This window comes from Lissotriton helveticus, chromosome 1_1 (assembly GCF_964261635.1).
Source record: "Lissotriton helveticus chromosome 1_1, aLisHel1.1, whole genome shotgun sequence".
NCBI lineage: Eukaryota > Metazoa > Chordata > Amphibia > Caudata > Salamandridae > Lissotriton > Lissotriton helveticus.
In genome coordinates this window covers 1,107,601,283-1,107,622,824 of record NC_136057.1, presented here as the reverse complement: position 1 = coordinate 1,107,622,824, position 21,542 = coordinate 1,107,601,283, and the positions used below count along the sequence as shown (strand labels likewise).

The 21,542-nt window shown below is 44.3% G+C and overlaps 1 protein-coding gene across 3 annotated transcripts in view; it reads right to left on the bottom strand.

Moving 5' to 3' along the window:
• LOC144821473 (uncharacterized) overlaps positions 1-21,542 on the bottom strand; it is a 616,628-nt gene that overhangs the window by 193,339 nt on the left and 401,747 nt on the right. For all 3 annotated transcript variants that reach the window (XM_078678562.1, XM_078678582.1, XM_078678572.1), the window contains one exon: positions 12,459-12,652. In XM_078678562.1, coding sequence (XP_078534688.1) covers positions 12,459-12,652 — 194 coding nt within the window. The remainder of the gene's footprint in view (positions 1-12,458; positions 12,653-21,542) is intronic.

Here is a 21,542-nt window from a genome sequence, read left to right as displayed (position 1 = left end):
GTGGAATACCAGTGGGGCGTTAATGAGCTGACACTGGGCGTCCTTGCACGGGACAAGAACGGTTTGACAGAGACATACGCTGCAAAAGGAAGTCCTGTGTTGATAGCGGCCGGAACGCCAGGAGCTGCCAGTACAGATAGAGATGATGGCATTGTAGTATTTACGCATCTGGGACGGTACTTCATCGTTGTTCCTTACACCTCTGTCCTGATGAGGCCCAAGCAACAGGGATGAAGCACGTCGACAGACGGACAGACGAGGAAGGAGGCATCCGTTAAATCACAATTATTGCGCAGTAATTGGACATGCACACCGGAAAAAGATATAGAGGTGGATAGGGCACCTCAAGTGTGAAAATGATTAACTGTGGATGCAGCAATGAGGCTGCTTTTCATGATGCAGGAATTTGATATTTGCTTTTTTACTGCTACTTATTTACTTAAATGTATTAATGTAAGGAAAAGTATGATGTTTTAATCCCTGGCTCTTAATTGAATTTTTTCTGTACCAATTTCCTTCTCTATTCATATAATGATGTATTATCCATGTGCTTTTATGGTTGTTTTTACACAAACCGAATAAAGCTTTATGAAACGAAACGATTAACTCAAATGGACCGCAGTGAACTGAAAAAACGGACACTTATTTTGTAGTTAGGAAATTATCTTTTTGTATAATTTTGTATGTATTTGTTTTTATGTTGTACTGTACTGTGTTTTTGTTCCATGTTGATTTAATGAATGATGAATTAAGAAAAATTAAACACCGATCTTAACTAGTAAACCAAGTAAAAGAAATAATTATTGGTTACGATCAGGAATAAGCGTTGGCATGTGACTTTGTTTAAGTACATATTATTGAGATGGGACTAGGTACCACTGCATAGGAGTAACTGAATGTATCCTATAAATACGTTGGGTCTATTTGTTCCTCCACATCACTGTTTATTGTGTAGCCATGGGTTTGGCGGTGCAGAAGCGGACCGCTGGCGTGACGGTCCGCTCCTGCATCCGCAAACTCGTAAGTAAGCCCTTAGTGAATCGCCTGAAATTAGCTTTCCCGTCACTCTAACCACTTGGTTTAATTCACTAATACCTGCACCACTTAGCTACACATATCTGTTTTTGTATAAGAATTGAATGTAGCACTGTAGTGTTTTTGTATGCTTTGAGCACCACTGGTCATGTGACTTCAACCTGACAACAGACAGCCTTGGATTTCAGAGTAGAATGTTAAAAGCAACGTGTCTGGAGGTTGTGTTTGAGAGGGCACATGAGGGAGAAGAAGGTCACATAAGGATGGCTGTCATATCATGGTACCAAAGGAGACCATGTGACATCAAAGATCCAGAAAGGAGGGCCAGGAATACAATATCACTCAGGGGCCTAATTATGGGCACCAAGAAGGTCCCGGGGATGCCTTTTTCGAGCCTTGAGGTGGCTGAACTGGTTCACTCTTCTGTTAAACACCTCAATCAGAGGTAAGCTCTCTAGTGACAGCACTGCACATCACTTGCCAGGATCCATTTTAGTGCCACTGAAAAAGCAGACGACTGGCAGTAAAGAGGCCTATAAAAGAGAAAAGAAGGAATGAGGTGTCTGAAAGAGACAGGAGGGGGTAGAGCCCTTCCCTTGAAAAGAGGTAGCCAGAAACAAGGTACAGTCTCACACACAACCTGTAATATGGAAGGATTAACGTTAGAGAAGTAGAGGTTTTCAGTGCGATTACACCTGAACAGAAAGCCTTCCACCCTATACGGTATACTTGGTATTTGGCACTGACCATGGGAAGTTTTTTAAACTGTCTTTATTGGTTTTTACAAGTTCAACAGTAAGTGACTGTTTAGCAGTTATGCATAACCCTCATATTATGACACATATGAAACTTCTTCCTCATTAATGTTGCAAGTATTCTTGAAGTTTTTTTTCAGGTAAACCAACCATTCACTTACAAGTACAGTTAGCCAGTCACTTTGTCGCTTCATACAAGAGTCGTGGCTCGCATTTCCCTTGCATATCATATGTCCCCATGGGCCAATAAAGTATAGAATTTTGTACAACAGCAATTCACCAACAGACTTCCCCAGTCTTGTGTTTAAGTGTTCTGGTGTCTTCTGTAGACCAAGAATTGTGCTGCAATCCTCTGTGTGCATATACCTAGAACCATTGTTTCGGTTCAGGGGCTGTCACATCCAGCCGCCTCAGTGCAAGCTAACCGCTCCTAGGTCAGAGTGGCCCTCCCTTTGAAGCATTATCCCTTTGCCACCTTTCTTTCCACCACCTCCATAAAACCCCTCAACGCATCCGCCCATTGGGCAGTGAGGGGATTCTTGTGGAGCCCTCTATATTCTACCTCCCTGAGAGTTGCTCCTTCCGCCTGGGCCCAGCAGACGATGTCTGCCTTCCACCTGCTATGTGGTGGGCCAGTCACCAATTTCAGATGTCATGCTATATCTCTGTGGACTACTCTCAGTGCTAAGTCCGGAAATCTAGTACCTGCTGTTCCTCGGGAGTACCTACTGCACAACCCCAAAGGGCTGATCTTGGCCTTGTATAGCTGGTCCTGTCCAATACATGTGCCAGCATCTCAATGACTTGCATCCAGACTCTCCCAATATTCTGGCACACCCACACCATGTGCCAAAAGTCTACATCTGTGGCTACACATCAGGGGCCTTATAGATCAGTAATGTTTACCATCACTTTCAGCCTCCTGGGTGTAAGGTAGGAGCAGTGCAGTGCAGGGAGTTAAATTGTGTACATTTGAATCCGGTGCTGCGTTTATATTTATATGTTCATTCTAGAGTCCGCTCCCATTCCTTTCTCACAAATTTCCTAATTAGAAATGTCTGCCACTTAGTCTGGAGGTTCTGCCGCATGTCCATTGACCTATTATGTGCCATCTTACATAACCCGTAGATTAAATGGCTCCCACGTCCAAAAGTAATCACTGGCTGCAATATGTCATGAGTAGGGGTTCTGAGTCCACCTCCTCAAATAGTCTGCGCAGCGCTGGTGTAATAGGTCCATTGACCATGAATTGGCAATCCCGGAGACTGCTCCCCATCATAAGCTCTTCTAGTGAGTTCAAAGAGTCCTCATTGGAACAGTCACCCAGTGTTTTTATATCTGCTGCCGACCAAGCTGCCAGAAATCGACAGCCCCATCAATGGGGTACCCAGGGCCTATTACAGATATGATCCCACTTGGTGAATCGTCCCCTTCCAACAACAAAGGACAATGTGAAAGATCCTCAGTCTACGAGTCGATGTAACTGCTGCCCCCAACATTGTTGCAGGAATTGACCCCTCTCTATGTGTGCACCCAATTCTCCAAGCTCCAGTCAGCCTAGTCCCATCACCCACCTGGCCAGCCACTGTAATTGTGCTGCATAGCAATAAAGTTCAAAATTTGGAACTCCCAGTACCCCCTTGCCCTTCGGCCTCTGCAATGTGCACAGTGCCACTAGATTTTGTCACTCATTCCCGACTAATTCCTATAGCATAGCATTTCTTCCCGTTCCCAGCAGCAAGCAAGACCTCCAGAGGCCCAGAACTGGAACAGGTACCTCCTGACAGGTCATAACTCTATGCAGCAGAGTTCAGGGGAGCTGGGGGTGAAGTCTTTGTGTCCCTGAGCCTTCAGAACAGGAGGCCAGCATACACAGCCCCTTGGAGATTTTCTTCAAGTAGGTTTAAAGCAAAGTTCCAGTCTTTGTCCTTTCTCTGGCAGAAATAGTAACTGCAGGCCCACGCCACGCAGCAAAGGGGCAGTACTCCTCACAGCTCTGCAGCTTTTCTCCTTTGCAAAGGTTCCTTTTGATTCCAGAAGTAATCTAAACATCTGGGTTTTAGGTCTAATACTTGTACCCCAAAATGTCTATGTTCTCTTTGAGCAAGGGTCTCTGAGCCCAGCCCAAACCACTTCTGTCCTCACTGGTGCAGTATGACCACAGGGGGTGGAGACAGCATTGTGCAAGGGAGACGGGCCCTATTCAGGTGCAAGGAAATCTCCTCCCACTACTCTAAATTCAGCCAAGGTCTATTCAGTTCAGCTTTGAGTCATCCAGGAAGGCCCAGTACCACCTCAACCCCCCAGTGGCTGTCTACAGTGAATGCACATTCACAGCCCCTGTGACTCCAAAAGCCGACCGTCAATACACAAACATGCAAAGGCACACGGAATCGTTGGACAAAAAAATGCCTACTTTCTAAAACTGGGATTCTCGAACATTCAATTTAAAAAACATCTTTACTAAAAGAGGTGTTATTAAATTCTGAGTTCAGAGAGCCCAAACTTTATTTCTCCTTCTTGTCCAATGAGAAGTTATACTTTTAAGATGTTACAAAGCCTTTCCTATTCTATCCTGTGGGGCAAGATAGCCTTTCAACTGTGATAAATGAAATTGGCTGTATTTCACTATCATGCCATGTCACACACACCAGTACATGTCCTACCATTCACATACACTGCACCCTGCCAAGGGGGTAAATTGTGCCTACCTGAGGAGTGCCTTACATGTAAGAAAAGGGAAGGTTAGGGACTGGCAAGTGGGTGCACTTGCCAAGTTGACATGGCAGTTAAACTGCACACAGATACTGCAGTGGCAGGTCTGAGATACATTTTTTGGGTTACTCATGTGGGTGGCACAATCAGTGCTGCAGGCCCACTAGAAGCATTGGATTTACAGGCCCTGGCACACTGCAGTGTACTATACTAGGGATTTACCGTAAATTAAATATGCCAATCAGGGAGAACCATTTGTAACAAGAATTTACACAGGGAGCACTTACACGTTGTCACTGATCAGCAGTGGCAAAGTGCCCAAAGCATCTATGCCAGCAAAAACTAAATCCAGCACAGGATAACAAGTACAGGAGGTAGAGGTAAAATGTCAGAGGAAACCATGCCAAAGATGCCAAGTCTAACACATAGCGTTCAGGGTTCAGAACCAAACAATCGGGATCCATACTGGCAGGTTTGCAAATAGCATGATCATTTTAGTTAGAGCTCCTTTGCCATTATAGGAAGCTGGAGCGTACACCAAAACACAATGCTACCCCTCAGTCCTCTGACCCCACTGCCCAGATTCCCTTCTATCATATCAGTGTTCATATCATATACTCTAATCCCCAGGTATCTAAAGGTTCTGGGTGCCCATTGCACTCGGCTCTGCTGCACCGATTCCTGGGGTCAAAACAAGGTATTGCGATACTGTGAAAACACAAGGTTTTTGCCAGTTAGTGCACAACCTAGAGATGTGACCAAATTCTTCTAGTAGGTCAGCATGCCAAGGGAATCCTGTCTAAGCCACTCGTAGATAGAGGAGCAAGTCATCTGCATACTGCAAAACCATGAGTTAGCCATCATGAAGCGAGATCTCCCCCACCATAGTCCTCAGTACGCAACACACACCCAAAAGGCTCTACCGCTAGCTCAAAGAGTAAGGGCAAAAGTGGATAAACCTGCCTCCACGCATCTCAAAGGGGTCCAAAATCCAGCAGCCCATGTGCACCGGCACCTGCATAGAGCAGCGCCACCTACTTGCCCCATCCCTCCCCCAGCGCCATCTTCGACATGACAGCCTGGAAGTAGTCCCACCTCAGTGTGTCAAATGATTTCCTGATGTTTAGCGAGAGTACCACAGCCCCTGCACGGAGGGCCAGAGGCATTTCAGGTAGAACGCGGTATATGAGGTGTTTGTTAAATGAAGTATTATGCTTGTGGATAAACCAGTTTTGATCCTCATGCACTAAGGTAGGATGGTAGGGCATTAAGCGGTTGGCAGGCCCTTGATGAAAATGTTATAGTCTAAGTTTAACATTGATAAGGGGCGGTAGGCCACCACATCTGTAATGTCCCCAGAGGGCCTGAGCACCGACACCACCACGGCTTCACTGGTTGTCACCAGCAGAGATCCACAGTCTAACTTGTTTGTATACATTTCAGCCAGTTTCTGAGCTAGGGAAGATGCAAAATTAGATAAAACTCAGCTGGGAGGCTATCCATGCCTGGGGTCTTGCCGGATGCCAGCTTTTTATTGATAACAAAGGGGATAATGGACGGAGCATTTGAGCAAATCAAATACTCACCCCCAGTCAACTGATCTGGATTTAATCCATCATCATTCTTTAGCTCACTCCACCACCCTCGTTCAAACATGGCCATATGCAAATCAGTCTGACTCTGTGCCTCATGGGAACAGTCCAGCCCAAACTGCCAAGCCGAGTCTTCCCTGGACCGAAAACAAGCATCCATGGACCTGTTTCTGGCTAATCAGCCGTCATCAGTCAGGCTAGCTTGAATCCAGTGGCAAAGTGAGCAAGGGACCCACGTCTGGGCGGGCTGCACTTTTCAAAATGCTGGCCCTCCCTCGTTTCCTTAACATACTCCATAATTGTCCACACATAGTCTCAGACTCATATTTTAGAGCAGTCGAAGGCGAAATCCGTACGCTGTTGTGGGATGGGAAGGCCCCGTGGATAGCATTGAAGAAATTGACTAAAGGTTGTACGGCGGAGGCAAAGCATTCCCTGACCTGCAGCTTTATTACTGGGCGGCGCAACAGGTGACGGTTAATCACTGGATGTATCACCCCCCTGACGACTCAGCGTATGCTCTTGATCGTTACCAAACTGATCGCTCCAGCTATCTGGGGGCCCTATACACCAGTGATAAAAAAAAATAAGGGGAGATTTTTTGGACCTACCCAGCATACAGTAGAAATATGGTGCATAGTCAATTCCCGGTTGGGGTGGGCGGGAATCCTCTCACAGGCGACACTGCTATGGTACACCCAGAAACTGGGCATGTTGTGCCATCAGCCCGGGTTCGACAAGTGGGACCTCATAGATATCTCCACGGTGAAAGACCTGGTGAAGAGGGGAGCTGTACTAACATTCGGTGACCTTCAAAAGCAATACCATTTAGCTCAAGGAGAAATATACAGGTACTTACAGATTAGGCACGAGATACGGCCTCTCACTTCAAAGGCAATATCTCTAACATACAAGAAGTTAAGTAATAACCTACCAGACACCTTTCCAAAGCTCAGAGAGCGCTGGCAGCATGACTAAGGTCCGATAGACGACGAGGATTGGTAAACAGCTCTTATGTCCCCCCGGGAAGCGGCCATCACTCTCAGATTCAGGCTGATACAGCTGAAGATACTCTACCAATCATACATCACAGGGTAAGAGTTGGCGAAAATACGAGCTAGACCTGATGATCTTTGGCTGATGGGATGTGGACAACAGGCCACATTTTATCATACGCTGTGGAGCTGCCCAAAGATATGTGCCCTATGGGAGGGAGCCTCAGAACACATGCAGGCGGTCTTGAGAAAGGAAATGGTATTGAAGCCACAACTGGGTCTGTTGAACATTTGGGAGGCGAGTGACCTCACGGAAGTCGAACAGCAATTCACAACACTGGGGTACACATTGGTGAAACAAGAGCTGGCGAAAGGATGGGGGGAGCGAACCCACCGCTCGTTCCCTATGGGCAAAATAAATGGATAGATAAATGCTGGCTGAAACTGAGGTTTTGAAGGCTCGGGGTGCCCCAAGAAATGGTATAGGAAGTGGTCACAATGGAATAAATATAGAGGGGATCCATGTGTGTTACCTACTATTGAAATGGAGATACATAGGCATGCGGAATGGGAGACTGCTGTCTGAGGTGCAATGTAAACCAATGTCCACTCAGTTAATATGTTTATTATCGTGAACTTGTCGTCCAATCATGTGTGTATGGCTGTACTTAAAACCAATAAAAAAAAGTTTAAAAAAAAAAAAAGGCATCCAGCCCGTCCACCTGCCCTAGTTCAGGTCTCCTGTTTAGCTCACTATAGTGGTCTGTGAAGGCTGCTAGCAATTTTTGCTGTGTAAGCTGCATATCACCTTCGTGGCTCTTAACTTGGGTGACAGGGACTGCCCCTGCGGTCTGTACAGACAAGCCATGACAGGAATCTGCCCGCCTGTCCTCCCTCTGAGTGACTCAGGGTTAGGTAATCATGCTGCTTTAGTGAGCGGAGCTGTTCTGATACCTTTGCTTGCCTCTCCTGCTCTTCCTGCAATGCTGGCCTAATCTGTAGTTGGTCTGGTAGCTCCTGCCGTAACCCGCTTATGTGGTCCTCCAGCATGGTCAATTCTAGTCTGAGTGTCTTTTCCAATCCCCTGAGTGACTGAGGCAATAGCTGTGGGTCACCTCTTTCAAGCAATCCCTTCAACGTTGGTATGGGAAGCAGTGTGGTTGTTGTCCCCCTCCACTTTCATTGAAGCTTGGTCACCTCCCCCCGTCAGGTGAAATCCTGGTGAAGCGCCACATCCATCCCCCTGCGGCGCAGCAACAACAGCTCCTTGTACCTCTTAGGTAGTGACCCCAGTCATCTGACATTTCAAGTGAGGAAGGAGTAAGTCATCACGTTATCCATCCTTTAGAGCCATCAAACCAGTCGCACAAACCCCTCCATGGGCACGTCCTCGCAGTACACCACATAGCGACACATCTGACCGCCACAGCACAGGCCCACCACTCACACCAGTGAAACAGTGTACATGTCAATTCCAGGTAAAAACAATGTAACCAATCCTAACTCCCCCAACCCAGGTCAAAGTGGCAAACGTTCTCTGTTCAAAACTATAAACAAACAGTGGTTCATAGCCAACCCCCTACTCCTGAGTGATGAGAGAGCGGTGTAAGGGGCAGTTGCCGTCATAGCTTCAGAAGTTTTCGCTGGACAATGGAGAAGCTGCCCCTGCATGGTTGACTGCAATGGTCTTATTTTGCAAATATGGAGAGAGTATAGGGCACAGTTTTCATGTGGATTTAATGAATTGTCCTCCAACTTCAGAATAGCTATCTCAACCACTTGTACCTGAAAGGCTTAATTTATAGTACTCCTCTTGATATGGGGAGTTGGCAAGGTGCAATGCAGATCTAAACCAGATACAAGAAGAAAATGCATTGTCAGCAGTCTCGGCAATAGCAGAGGGGGTGCATTTGCCGACTTCCCTGGCCTTGGAGCAGTTGAAATAGTGTTGACTGCCTCATATCCAGTTGTGTTGTTGAATGTATCTGGTTTTATCTTTCTACTGTAAACTTTCCATATTTTCACATTGAATCCCTTGACACCTTTTTCTAATCCTTGATGTAGCCCTTAGCCTCAATAATAGAAATAGTAAGATGAGGTTTGTGATTGTCTGAAGAGGCTTTTTGTTCTGGAATATCAAATGAAGAATCAAAGGAGGGCAGGTAATCAAGGGTATATATTCGTTTTGGGAAATAATGATGTTAATATTTGGCAATCCATTGGAAGGTAAATCAATAGATTTACTATGTTAATCATATTTTCTCCAGTTACAAATACGCACTCACTCAAAGGAATATTTTCTGCACCTAATGCACTTGCTTGTCCCGCCTTACGCAATCTCCTTCCCACTTTTCTTAACTAGGAGCACCGCATCAGTAGCGTTTGATGGTTTAATCCTTCAAACAGTAGAGTTTAAACCCAGTCAATAGTTTAATACTGAAAAATAATGTTACCTACAGCAATAGATAATTTACCCAATGCAGATAGAAGGGCTCCGTGGACGTTAGAAATCCAATTTAGGACCAGGGACGAAAGCAAAAGGAAAATAATTACTGGCTGAAAATCTTAACTATGCCCATCATTCTGGCTTTAGCAACAAGTCTAGATTTTATACTATTGCTATATCCTGACTAATTTGGTATTCATGCAAAAGGTAGACAATTGCTGAATGTCACTGGAACCATAGTTTGAAGTGACCAGCTGCTTTCTTTGCCAAGCTCGGTTCCATCTTTTGATCAATACTTACTATGTGTTTTTCATAGATGTACTGCAGTGTTCAGCGTGGCATTAGACCATGGGTACTGGCAACCATTTTCCCAGGGGCCACTAGGTAAGGTCTGTGGTGCCCTGTCAGCACGGAAGCACCAGGGCTTATTGTTCTGCTGCGTCTGAGTTGCAATCCCTATACATCGCCTTCGAGCAAGCCTTCTCTGCTTGCTAGTGTGAAAAGGAAGTTAATTAATTATTGCACTGGAATGAAATAGAAGTACACAAAGTGAAACCATAAAATCTGGGTTTAATCATGGCGTTCCCTCTTGACTACATTGTGTGATCCTAGACAATTGTCTAGTTTCACTTTGCCTCCTAATAAAAAATAAGAGCACCTTAAATTAATATGGACAAGATATATACTTTATAAATTGTCTCTCGTGTTAAATGTAATAAACTATAATGTTGACCATCTATAATAACAACCCAAAACACCCAGGCGGTTCCTCGTGATTACCAACTTGACTCTTAGTTCATTATTAGCATTGTTGCCAGGTTTGGAAGAGTCATGGCTATTTCTATGTTCATTTTCAAGACTGTCACCTTACAAAATACATCTCAAAGCACTGATATAACAGCAGCAGTCCGTATCTTCACCCAGCAGCAGTCCGTATCTTCACCCGGCAGCAGTCCGTATCTTCACCCCGCAGCAGTCCGTATCTTCACCCGGCAGCAGTCCGTATCCACACCCGGCAGCAGTCCGTATCCACACCCGGCAGCAGTCCGTATCCACACCCGGCAGCAGTCCGTATCCGCACCCGGCAGCAGTCCGTATCCGCACCCGGCAGCAGTCCGTATCCGCACCCGGCAGCAGTCCGTATCCGCACCCGGCAGCAGTCCGTATCCGCACCCGGCAGCAGTCCGTATCCGCACCCGGCAGCAGTCCGTATCCGCACCCGGCAGCAGTCCGTATCCGTATCCGCACCCAGCAGCAGTCAGTATCCGCACCCAGCAGCAGTCCGTATCCGCACCCAGCAGCAGTCCGTATCCGCACCCAGCAGCAGTCCGTATCCGCACCCAGCAGCAGTCCGTATCCGCACCCAGCAGCAGTCCGTATCCGCACCCAGCAGCAGTCCGTATCCGCACCCAGCAGCAGTCCGTATCCGCACACAGCAGCAGTCAGTATCCGCACACAGCAGCAGTCAGTATCCGCACACAGCAGCAGTCAGTATCCGCACACAGCAGCAGTCAGTATCCGGACACAGCAGCAGTCAGTATCCGGACACAGCAGCAGTCAGTATCCGCACACAGCAGCAGTCAGTATCCGCACACAGCAGCAGTCAGTATCCGCACACAGCAGCAGTCAGTATCCGCACACAGCAGCAGTCAGTATCCGCACACAGCAGCAGTCAGTATCCGCACACAGCAGCAGTCAGTATCCTCACACAGCAGCAGTCAGTATCTGGACACTGCAGCAGTCAGTATCCGGATACTGCAGTCAGTATCTGCACCAGACAGCAGTCAGTATCCGGACACTGCAGCAGTCAGTATCCACACACTGCAGCAGTCAGTATCTGCACCCAACAGCAGTCACTGTCTGCACACAGCAGCATTCACTATCTGCACACAGCAGAATTCCATATCATCACAGGCCAAGACCACAGCTCCATGCAACTATCCTCGCATGTGGCCAACACCAACATGGAGATAATTATTCAAGTAGCACGATCTTTCAGGAAATATCAATATCATGTTAATAACTCCTCTCCTTGTGCATAATCTTTCATCTACCTCAGTAAAAGGTTGGTTTAGTAAATTGTTCTTTCCTTACCAGACCAATCACGGTTTTGGTCCTCAACGGTGACAATATCAGAGTGACAAGATGAGAACATGCCTAATCAGTGTGTATCTGTTAAGACTGGCGTGGCATAGAAACCCCTAGCTCTCGTCTCAGGTACACCAGTAAGTTCTATCTGGTCCCAATGCATTAGAAGAGCTGCGGTGCAAATACCACTGTTTAGAGTAGAAGAGACAGGTAACCTATTTTCCAGAAACTAAACATGTTCAGGAATGCTGTAGGTAGATTCTTGAAAAGGGGGATAAAGTTACTGGTTATCAATAAAAGGTTTTTCTTTTGGACCAACCAACTGAACTAGAACAAGTGTTATAACTGGAAATATACTATCTATTACATCTACATACAAACACTACCTATAGCTTCACAGATTGGTACACAAATCACGACTGACACCAGCGTGAATGCTTGTGAAAAGATGGTCAATGTCCCACTGTCATCCGGCAATATGGTGTGAGACAGACAGACAGACAGACAGACACACACACACACACACACGAGAGAGAGAAGAGTGAGAAGTCTAGGGTGGTGGTAGGTTCAGAGTTTAGGGTATAGTGCCTATGTTTATATACAAATGTACACGAAAAAGGGGTGTGAGAAGCACCCAATGGTGGGTGATCAAAGCAACAGAGCATGTCACAATCATATTACCAACTCATAGGATAAAATAAACACAATCATCAACAATGTTGTGAACTATTTAGAAAAAAGAAGGGAATGGCAAGCAGGCACTCTATTGCTATGCAAGGTAGCCGACTTTGGCATCGATCACATCGGTTTATATATGTACTCCGTTACTTACCAGCATCTGTCCCCCACAGAATGGAAAGTCGAATAAAACTACGAGTTCATAGTAATCGCTTTCTGTATTATTAATAGAGCAGCTCCCATCATTCAAGACAAGATTCACATTTTGCTGGATTAGCCTATGCAGATAGTCCTTCGACACATTTAATTTCATAAATTCCAGATTACAAAATACAGAGATTTCAGAGCCTGAAATGGAAACCAGAGTTTAGTTGTTACCACAAAAGAGCATTCTTCAGAAAATGGAAGTTCATTAGTTAGATTCAGTTTAAAATAGTACAATTAATTTTCAAAGTCATAAAAGATTGTAATTTTGTAAAAGAAAATAAAAAATGACCAATTTGAGTTTTTTATCAGGGGTGAACGAGTAGTCATCAATTGAGAGTCAAACCCGAAATCATATAAGGGACTAAATATGACCAATAATGGTCAGGGACTTCATACAACTGTCATTAATAATGCTGAAAACTGAAATGACTCTAGGTCAGTCCTCACTCATCTCAATTTTGGGAAGTTGGGTTGAGAATTAGAACTTTGTGCATGACCTTTGCCGGCTAAAACCTTTTTCATGAGGCGGCAAGCACAAGCAATTACATACCTTGCTCTAAACAATCCGGGGGCACAGAAAGCATACCTTGCAGACCGGCTGGACTCTTCACATCACGCCGCTTGGCTTGCTCTCTCCCGCCGCCCCACTTCCCACCGCGGCCGCTGAGAGGGGGGAGCACTGCTGCCTACAACTCCCAGGGTCCTCTGCTGGGACTCGGGGACGCCGCCTGCAGCGCCGTTCTACCGCGCCTGGAGGCACATAAAGAGGCGACGCTTCTGCAGAGGAGCGGGGGCTCTAAACAATCCGGGGGCACAGAAAGCATACCTGGCAGACCGGCTGGACTCTTCACATCACGCCGCTTGGCTTGCTCTCTCCCGCCGCCGCACCTACCACCGCGGCCGCTGAGAGGGGGGAGCACTGCTGCCTACAACTCCCAGGGTCCTCTGCTGGGACTCGGGGACGCCGCCTGCAGCACCGTTCTACCGCGCCAGGAGGCGCATAAAGAGGCGACGCTTCTCCCGCGCCGCGGGACGCGTGCGGGCGGAGCCCGGGCAGAGGGCAGGCCGTCTGTGGCCGTCAGGGGCCGAAGGAGGCCGGGCTGGGCCACCCCCATAACATCTTCTGCTGACAATGGGTAAGCGCAAGAAAGCGACAAATATGGAGGAACGTGGGAAGAACGCCAAGGTCCCAAGACACTCTAACTCTATCATGACTTATCTTTCCTCGGCAGTGGGAGCATTGACGAAGGAGATTGCCAATGCTGAGTATGAAATGGGTCTGTCAGCCACTCCCTCACCAGTCACTTTTCCATCTACCCCCACGGACCTGGGTGATATCACACCTAACGTTAATCCCCTGTTACCACTAGACCCCGTTGTGACAATTGTTAATCCTCCTCCCATATGCCTCACAGCTAAGGCATCCACCCCCACCTCGCCAGCTAGACAGCCCAAGTCGAGTCAGTAGCCAATTACTCAACCAATCAGGAGATCGATGGATAATAACGCCATCAGTGTGTGCCCATCAAATTTGCCAATTGATCTCCTGGGGGTCCAATTAGAGGCACTCTTTGTTGCCAGGATTGAACCACTACTTGTTGGGATTGCTAAAGACATTGTGGACACACTAAACACCTGTCTAGAAGGATTACTAAAGAAATGTGCAATAATTGATAGACTTGTCAACACCCCCCCCACCTCGTATGGTATCACATGATAGAGCGATGTGTTCCGAGGGTGAGGGAGGCAGGAAGGTGACCGATAAGGGGGATATGGTACAAGCACCATGTGCGGCACTGCAACTTGAGAGTAGCGTAGGGGCCACCAATACATCATTTCCGGTCAAGGATGCACCCCCTCTAATTTTGGAGGGGCAGCCACGCCCGCAGCATCAGCCTTGCACACCTGATCTTAGGAGGATATCCTACAGTAAATATAAACTTAATTTACCACCTGAAGCGTCCCAATTAGTAGCTGTCTTCATCGGGGTTCCCCCACTAAGGGATGGGGAGGTGGAATCTACCACGGACCTTATGGCTAAGACTAACAAGTGGTGTTCGGACAAATGTTGTGGGGAGAACATTGCAGACCAGATTATCTACGCAAGGAGGGTGTGTTGGATTGGTAAACAACAGAAATCTACCCAAGGAGATTGCGTGGTCATTAATTTTATCAGGGCTAACCTAGCGGATAGACTCTTCTGGGATGGCTCTGATATATCGTTAAAGGACCAACTGAGACCTGTCCCGTTGGGTTTCTTTTACCCTCCCCCCGTTCGCACTATGCAAACCAGACGCCCTGGGAGCAGCAGGTTGGGAGGGTGCCTACTTCTAGGAGAGGGTAGGACTAATGTACACACATCTTCACAATCCCTAAGGTGCCCAACTACCTCATCAACTCGCCATCCCTATGACCACCAGAATGTCCGGGAGGTTTTGGGGTTGGCCACGGAAAATCGTTTTGCCCCCCTGTCGGGTCTGGAGGACATAGACTGACTATCAGTCAACTCCACACGTGTGACAGAGGAGGTAGGGCATTTAATTAATGATGAAGTAGGGGTATGTAAGCTACTTAGCTGGAATGTGGCAGGAATTAACTCAAAACGCAACGACAAGGAATGGATTAGATTTGTCTCTGGGCACAAGGTTATTGCCCTACAGGAAACATGGGACACTACACCTAATATTTGGATGGACGGGTTTACCAGCTTTGCTAAAGCTGCTACCCCTAGCTGTGTTGGTAGAGCTAAGGGAGGCCTCCTAATTTTATTTTCCCTAGAACTTAAAGGATCTCTAAGACAGATTAATAACGTCTCCCCCAATATCCTTATTGTTGAAAGGAAAATCAGCCCCTCCAGGAGGACATTATACATTAATTTTTATAATTCCTGGAATAGGGACAATAGCAATAATAATATTGCTAGACTAGATGCTGTTTTAATGTCAGTCAGTCAGAATACACATCTCGATTCGGAGTACATACTATTGGGAGATTTTAATATTCACCCCTGCAAGCTAATGTGTGGCTCAAGTAAAAAGGAAGGGGGAGAAGGTCTCGAAGGCCCCCACTTCGAGCATACGACATCAGGTGAAGAGCTAGAAGATTTTCTGGCTAACTTTAACCTCTTTGAATCGGAGGGGGGCTCAAGAATAGCTACCTTTACGGGTACTTGTTGTATGCTCTCGCATATGAAATTACGATGAAATCCTGGTTCAGTTGATTGTGAAGAATAGGCTTTATTTTCAGAGTAAGTAACCCACGACCAGCATAGAAGACCAACAGGATTACAATAACTGTGACATTGGAATCATCACATTCTAAGAATAACTATGACACATATCAGAATGCACATGAAAGATTCCTCATGAGAGATTCTTTAAAGCAACAGTATAACTTAACAAACACACATACTACACATCCTTCCCCTAATAAATAAACTTAAACTAAAGATAAATACAATCAGGTATATGAAAAGAAATTAATACATTAAAAGAAGCAATGTAATATTGAGTGTGAAAAGAAACTCTTCCAAAAACACAAACTAATTTAAAACATAATCGTGCAGTCTCAAAGGGACTGATCTGATTCTACGACCAACTCCCATATCATCCCCCGCACCAATGGTATTTGCAATAGGTTGTAAAGTAGGAAGATTAGAAACACTCTTGGAATCTCCTTGAGCCAACATTGGAGAACCAAAATTAATATTTGAAGTAGAATCAACTGGAACAGATGGTATCGTTGAAGATTCAGCAACCCCAAACCAATCAGAACTAGAACTATCAACTAAATCTGCATCCTGCTTGTTAGAGGAAATAATCTTTGCTTGTTGGTCAGTAATCTTAATGAGAACATTTTTATTCCACCAACCCCTATCAAACAAAAGAGCTGCAGTTCGAGAAACTTTTACCACTTTCACAGGAGCAGAAAATTTAGATTGACCCTTAGTGATTTTAACTGGTTTTTTTATGATGACCCAATCACCGACAGCTAGTGGCTTTTCTGTAACATGCATACGATTGTCGTAATGATTTTTGTAACACTCTTGTTTCATTTTTACACGTTCACGAATTTTTGCTAAATCAACCTTGACATCAAAATTTTTAGTTAACCAAGATGGATTTAACTTAGAAGTTGGAATTCTACCACGAAGTAAAACAAAAGGAGAAACTCCAGTAGTACTGTGTGGAGTACAATTATAATTCCAGATTTTCTCGCAAAGAAATTCTGAAATATCAAGTTTGTTAGCACAAGCAGTTTGAACTGCCTCTTTCAACAAACGGTTTGCTCTCTCCACCAGACCATTTGATGAAGGACTGTAAAGAGGAACAAACGTATGCTTAACATCCACTCTGTTTAAAAATACATTTACTTCCTGTGAAACAAAATGTGAACCGTTGTCGGACACCAATTCATGAGGAGTACTCTCAATGACAAACAAACGCTTTAAAAATGATACAACAGAATCCGAATTTGGACTCTTAACACAAGAAAAATAAATCCATTTAGAAAAATAATCGACAGCCACTAGTAAAAATTTAAATTCAGAATTAAAAACAGAAAATGGACCTGAAAAATCTAATGCAATTTTTTGCCAGGGAGCTTCAGGCCATTCTACTGGTACAAGTGGTGAATTGGATAACTTCCAGTGCTTATCTGAGCATAAACATTGGGGACACTGGTTAATGAACAACTTTACTTGACTATCTATTCCAGGCCACCAGTAAGTGGCTTTAATCTTATTGGTAGTGCCAGTAACACCTGGATGACTTTCATGTGCAAGCGAAATAATGAATTGTCTAATACCAGCAGGCGGGACTACCTTGTCTTGTCTGAATAAAATATCACCTGAAACAGACAATTCGGGTGCAACTTGTGCGAAATGTCTCTCTTCAATAGACATGCTTCTATCCATAGGCCAACCTTTAATTAAAAACTTTTTCACATTTAATATGCAAGAATCATTCTCCATATTATGTAACCAATCTTGTTTAGTTATCTTATCTCCTTGAAGAGCATCCTCTATAGCAAACACACAATCCAAATCAGAATCCAAATCAGAATTTACTAACTCTTGTGTGGGTAACGGTAAACGTGATAAACAATCCGCCCGGATATTTTTACCACCTGGCACGTATTTAATTTCAAAATTGAATTCTTGGAGACGTGCCAACAATCTAACCAACCTAGAAGAGGCTCTATTAGAGGAGCTCTCCCCAAGCATATAAATTAACGGTTTGTGATCTGTGTATAAAAGAAATCTAGTTCCCCAAATGTACATTCTAAACTTTTCCACAGACCACGAACAAGCCAAAGCTTCCCGTTCGATGGTACTATAATTGAGTTCAGCCGAAGTCAAGGATCGTGAAGCGAATGCAATAGTGCATTCTTCACCCTTAATCATTTGACTCAAAACAGCACCCAATCCCCGAGAACTAGCATCCACTGTGATAATACTCTGAACACCATGGGAAAAAGGTTTGATAGCGGGAGCAGATAAAATCATATCTTTTATGGAATCAAAAGCACTTTGTGACTCAAGGGACCAAACATACTTGGCATGTTTTTTTAAAAGGTCTCTAAGTGGTTGGACAATCAGCGCATAGCCCTTGACAAAACGAGCGTAATATTCACTCAAACCCAAGAACGCTCTTAAGGAGTCTTTGTCTAAAGGACAAGGAGCATTTTTTATAGCTTCTAACAAAGAAGCTTTAGGTTTAATCCCTTCCTTTGACAGATTGTGGCCTAAATAATCAACCTCATTTGTTAAAAATTTGCATTTCTTCTTGTTGACAGTAAGACCATGATTTTGCAATGATTTTAAAACATATTCCATTAATATATAGTGTTGATCCAAAGACTCAGAATGTACCAAAATATCATCCTGGAATGCTTGAATTCCCGGACAATTATTAAAAATGGAATCCATTAACCTTTGGAATATACTGGCTGCTGAAGCCAGCCCGAATGGTAATCTTTTATACATAAACACTCCAAAAGGTGTTACAAAAGTCGTTAGAGGCTGAGATTCTTTAGATAACAGAATTTGATGATACGCTGAGCGTAAATCAATAGTAGAAAAATATTTGCTACTACCAATGTTGGCTAGCATATCATGTATTTTTGGCAAAGGATGTACATCAATAACAATGTTACGATTAAGTACCCGAAGGTCTGCACATAAACGAATTTCCCCAGAAGGTTTTCGCGCTATGACAGCGGCCGAAACCCATTCTGAAGAATCAACTGGACATATAATGTCCTGAGTAACAAGAGATTCTATGTGCTTTCTCAAATCTTGTCTTACAGATAGAGGCACTGGACGTACCTTCTGGACAACAGGACAAGCCTTGTCTTTTAATTTAATATCGTGCTCAAAATTTTTTTACCATACCGATTCTGTCCTCAAATACTACTTTGTATTTCTCTAAAACACTGCAGAGAATGGGGTCATTACAATAATCAAAAACAGCCAAAATAGGTAAATCACCCAGGGTGACGGGTTCGGGATGACCAGGTTTTAAAATAATACCTAGTTTGGCCTGATCTTGCCAACCCAGAATATCTCTGCCATTCAATGCCACATAAATTTTGGTGTATATTACTCGCCCTTTAAAATCTATGTTATCAGGGAAATAACCACGCATTGTAATATCGAAACCCCCAAATGCTTTGGGATTTACATCTGTGGAAAGTAGCTTTTTGTCATTCCAAGAACACTGAAAAGTACTTTCATCCAAAATGGTAATGGGAGACCCAGAATCCGCCATAACTTGTAAAGATTGTATACCAATAGATATCTCACAAATAGGACCTTTGATACTGAAGTCACATAGAGCATTAATTTGAACAAAAGAAATAGAAGCAACATTTAGCGCATCACAAATTTCTTCCTCAGAATAAACCATATTAACCTTAGTCTTATCTTTAGATAAACGACATGATGCTGCAAAATGACCTATACGTTTACAGTTTGAACACCTTTTACCTTGTGCTGGACATTTAGGGTTGTTTCCCACGTGAAACTTTGAACCGCATCTGTAACAAAATACATTAGATTTTTGTTCATAAACTTTTTTGCCAGTATTGCGGTTAGAAACAGCATTAACAACACAATCATCACCAGATGCTTGTGAAACATTACACACTGTTGTAGAGGAGGCGTGTTCAGCTAAAATCTTGGAGGAAACTACAGAACATTCGATACTTTTCGCAATTACAATTACTTCATCCAATGTTGGATTTTTACATGTCAAAATCCGTTCCTGGATTTTTTTATTGAAACAATTAAAAACTAACTGATCACGTAGAGCAGTTTCTAAATAAGTTCCAAACTCGCATTTTGATGCAAGTACTCTTAAAGTTGCCAAATAGTCTTCTATGGACTCTTCTTGCAATTGTTTCCTTTTGAAGAAAACATGTCTTTCTACCATGACTGATGGCTCATCTTTAAACTGTTTGCCAAGGCGCGTTAAAGCCTCAGTGTAAACAAACATTCCACGTGTCATCATCAAGTGGAGCTTGTACCACAGCCAAATTATCAAATAATTGTTGTCCTGCGTCTCCTAAGTGATTAAACAGGATAGCCCTTTTCCTTGAAGCAGAGTATTCCAAAGCATCTATTGCTTCCAAGTAATTAGTAAAAACTCGTAACCATTTGTGCCATGGAGTTGGAGGCTTGCCAGGAGCAATTAAAAATGAAGGTGGTGCTACAATTCCATTGTTATTATTGTTTGATGTTGCCATTTAGAACAAAAGTATTCAAATAAATCTTACTTGTTAATTTGGTAGGAATTAAAATATATTTCTGACTTCTTTTATCCACTTTCCTTCCTAATGGTGAGTAAATGCTGCTTTTTTAAGAATAATGGTGAGTAAATGCTTCCAGTCGCGTTTATTCGAGAAAATCGACCCCAAAATGGCCGCTTGCGCTGTGACACTTACGTTGGAAGCGTCAATTGCTCAATAACGCGCGTTGCTATGGTGCGCAGAGGTTGCTATGACGTGGTGCGCGAGTTCAGAGAGCAGCGATGAGTGCGCGAGCAACAGTGCGCGAGAGAGATTACAGTTGGATCGCGAGCATAGAATCCAGAGTGCTTTTGAATAACGCGACCAAAATAAGGTATTTTACATTTACTCACAGTTTTAATTTCTGAAGCGGAACGCTTATTCTGGCATTATAATCCAGGGACAAAGTTGAAAAAGCCGTTCATAATCCTGTTCAGCATCCGCTTTTGTACTGAAATTCAATTTGCTCACGTCGGTGGGTTTGAAGACCAGGTTCTCAGTAAAAACGTCGCCAATAAATGTTGTATGCTCTCGCATATGAAATTACGATGAAATCCTGGTTCAGTTGATTGTGAAGAATAGGCTTTATTTTCAGAGTAAGTAACCCACGACCAGCATAGAAGACCAACAGGATTACAATAACTGTGACATTGGAATCATCACATTCTAAGAATAACTATGACACATATCAGAATGCACATGAAAGATTCCTCATGAGAGATTCTTTAAAGCAACAGTATAACTTAACAAACACACATACTACAGTACTGACCCTGAAACAATTATAGATTACATCTTTGTAACACCAGGTATCTTAAACGGGGTCATCGCCTGTCGCACAGTTCCCTCCCATTACAGCGATCACAATCCTGTCATACTTGATGTAGCTTGGGGAGATTTTATGGGGCCAATCCCGGGGCCAGTAAAACCAGGGCATACTTTACGCACATCCGACCAGGGTAGAAGACTTAAATGGGCCAAGGTGGTTCAGGAGAACTTTTATGCGGAAGTTTTCCCGAAAATCGAGGCCCAGGTGGCGGTGTGCCAAAACCCAAATGCCCGGGACTGTGAAATTATAGGGGCCTTTGAGACTATGTGTGGGCAGGTCTCACAGGATCTTTTGGTAAAACCCAGGAAGGGAGTGTGTAACAAGCAGCGCTGGTTTGACGCTACTTGCTCAAAAGCACATAAATCCCTAATGGCAGCCTTGAAGAGAACACCTAGGATAAGGGATGACATTGTC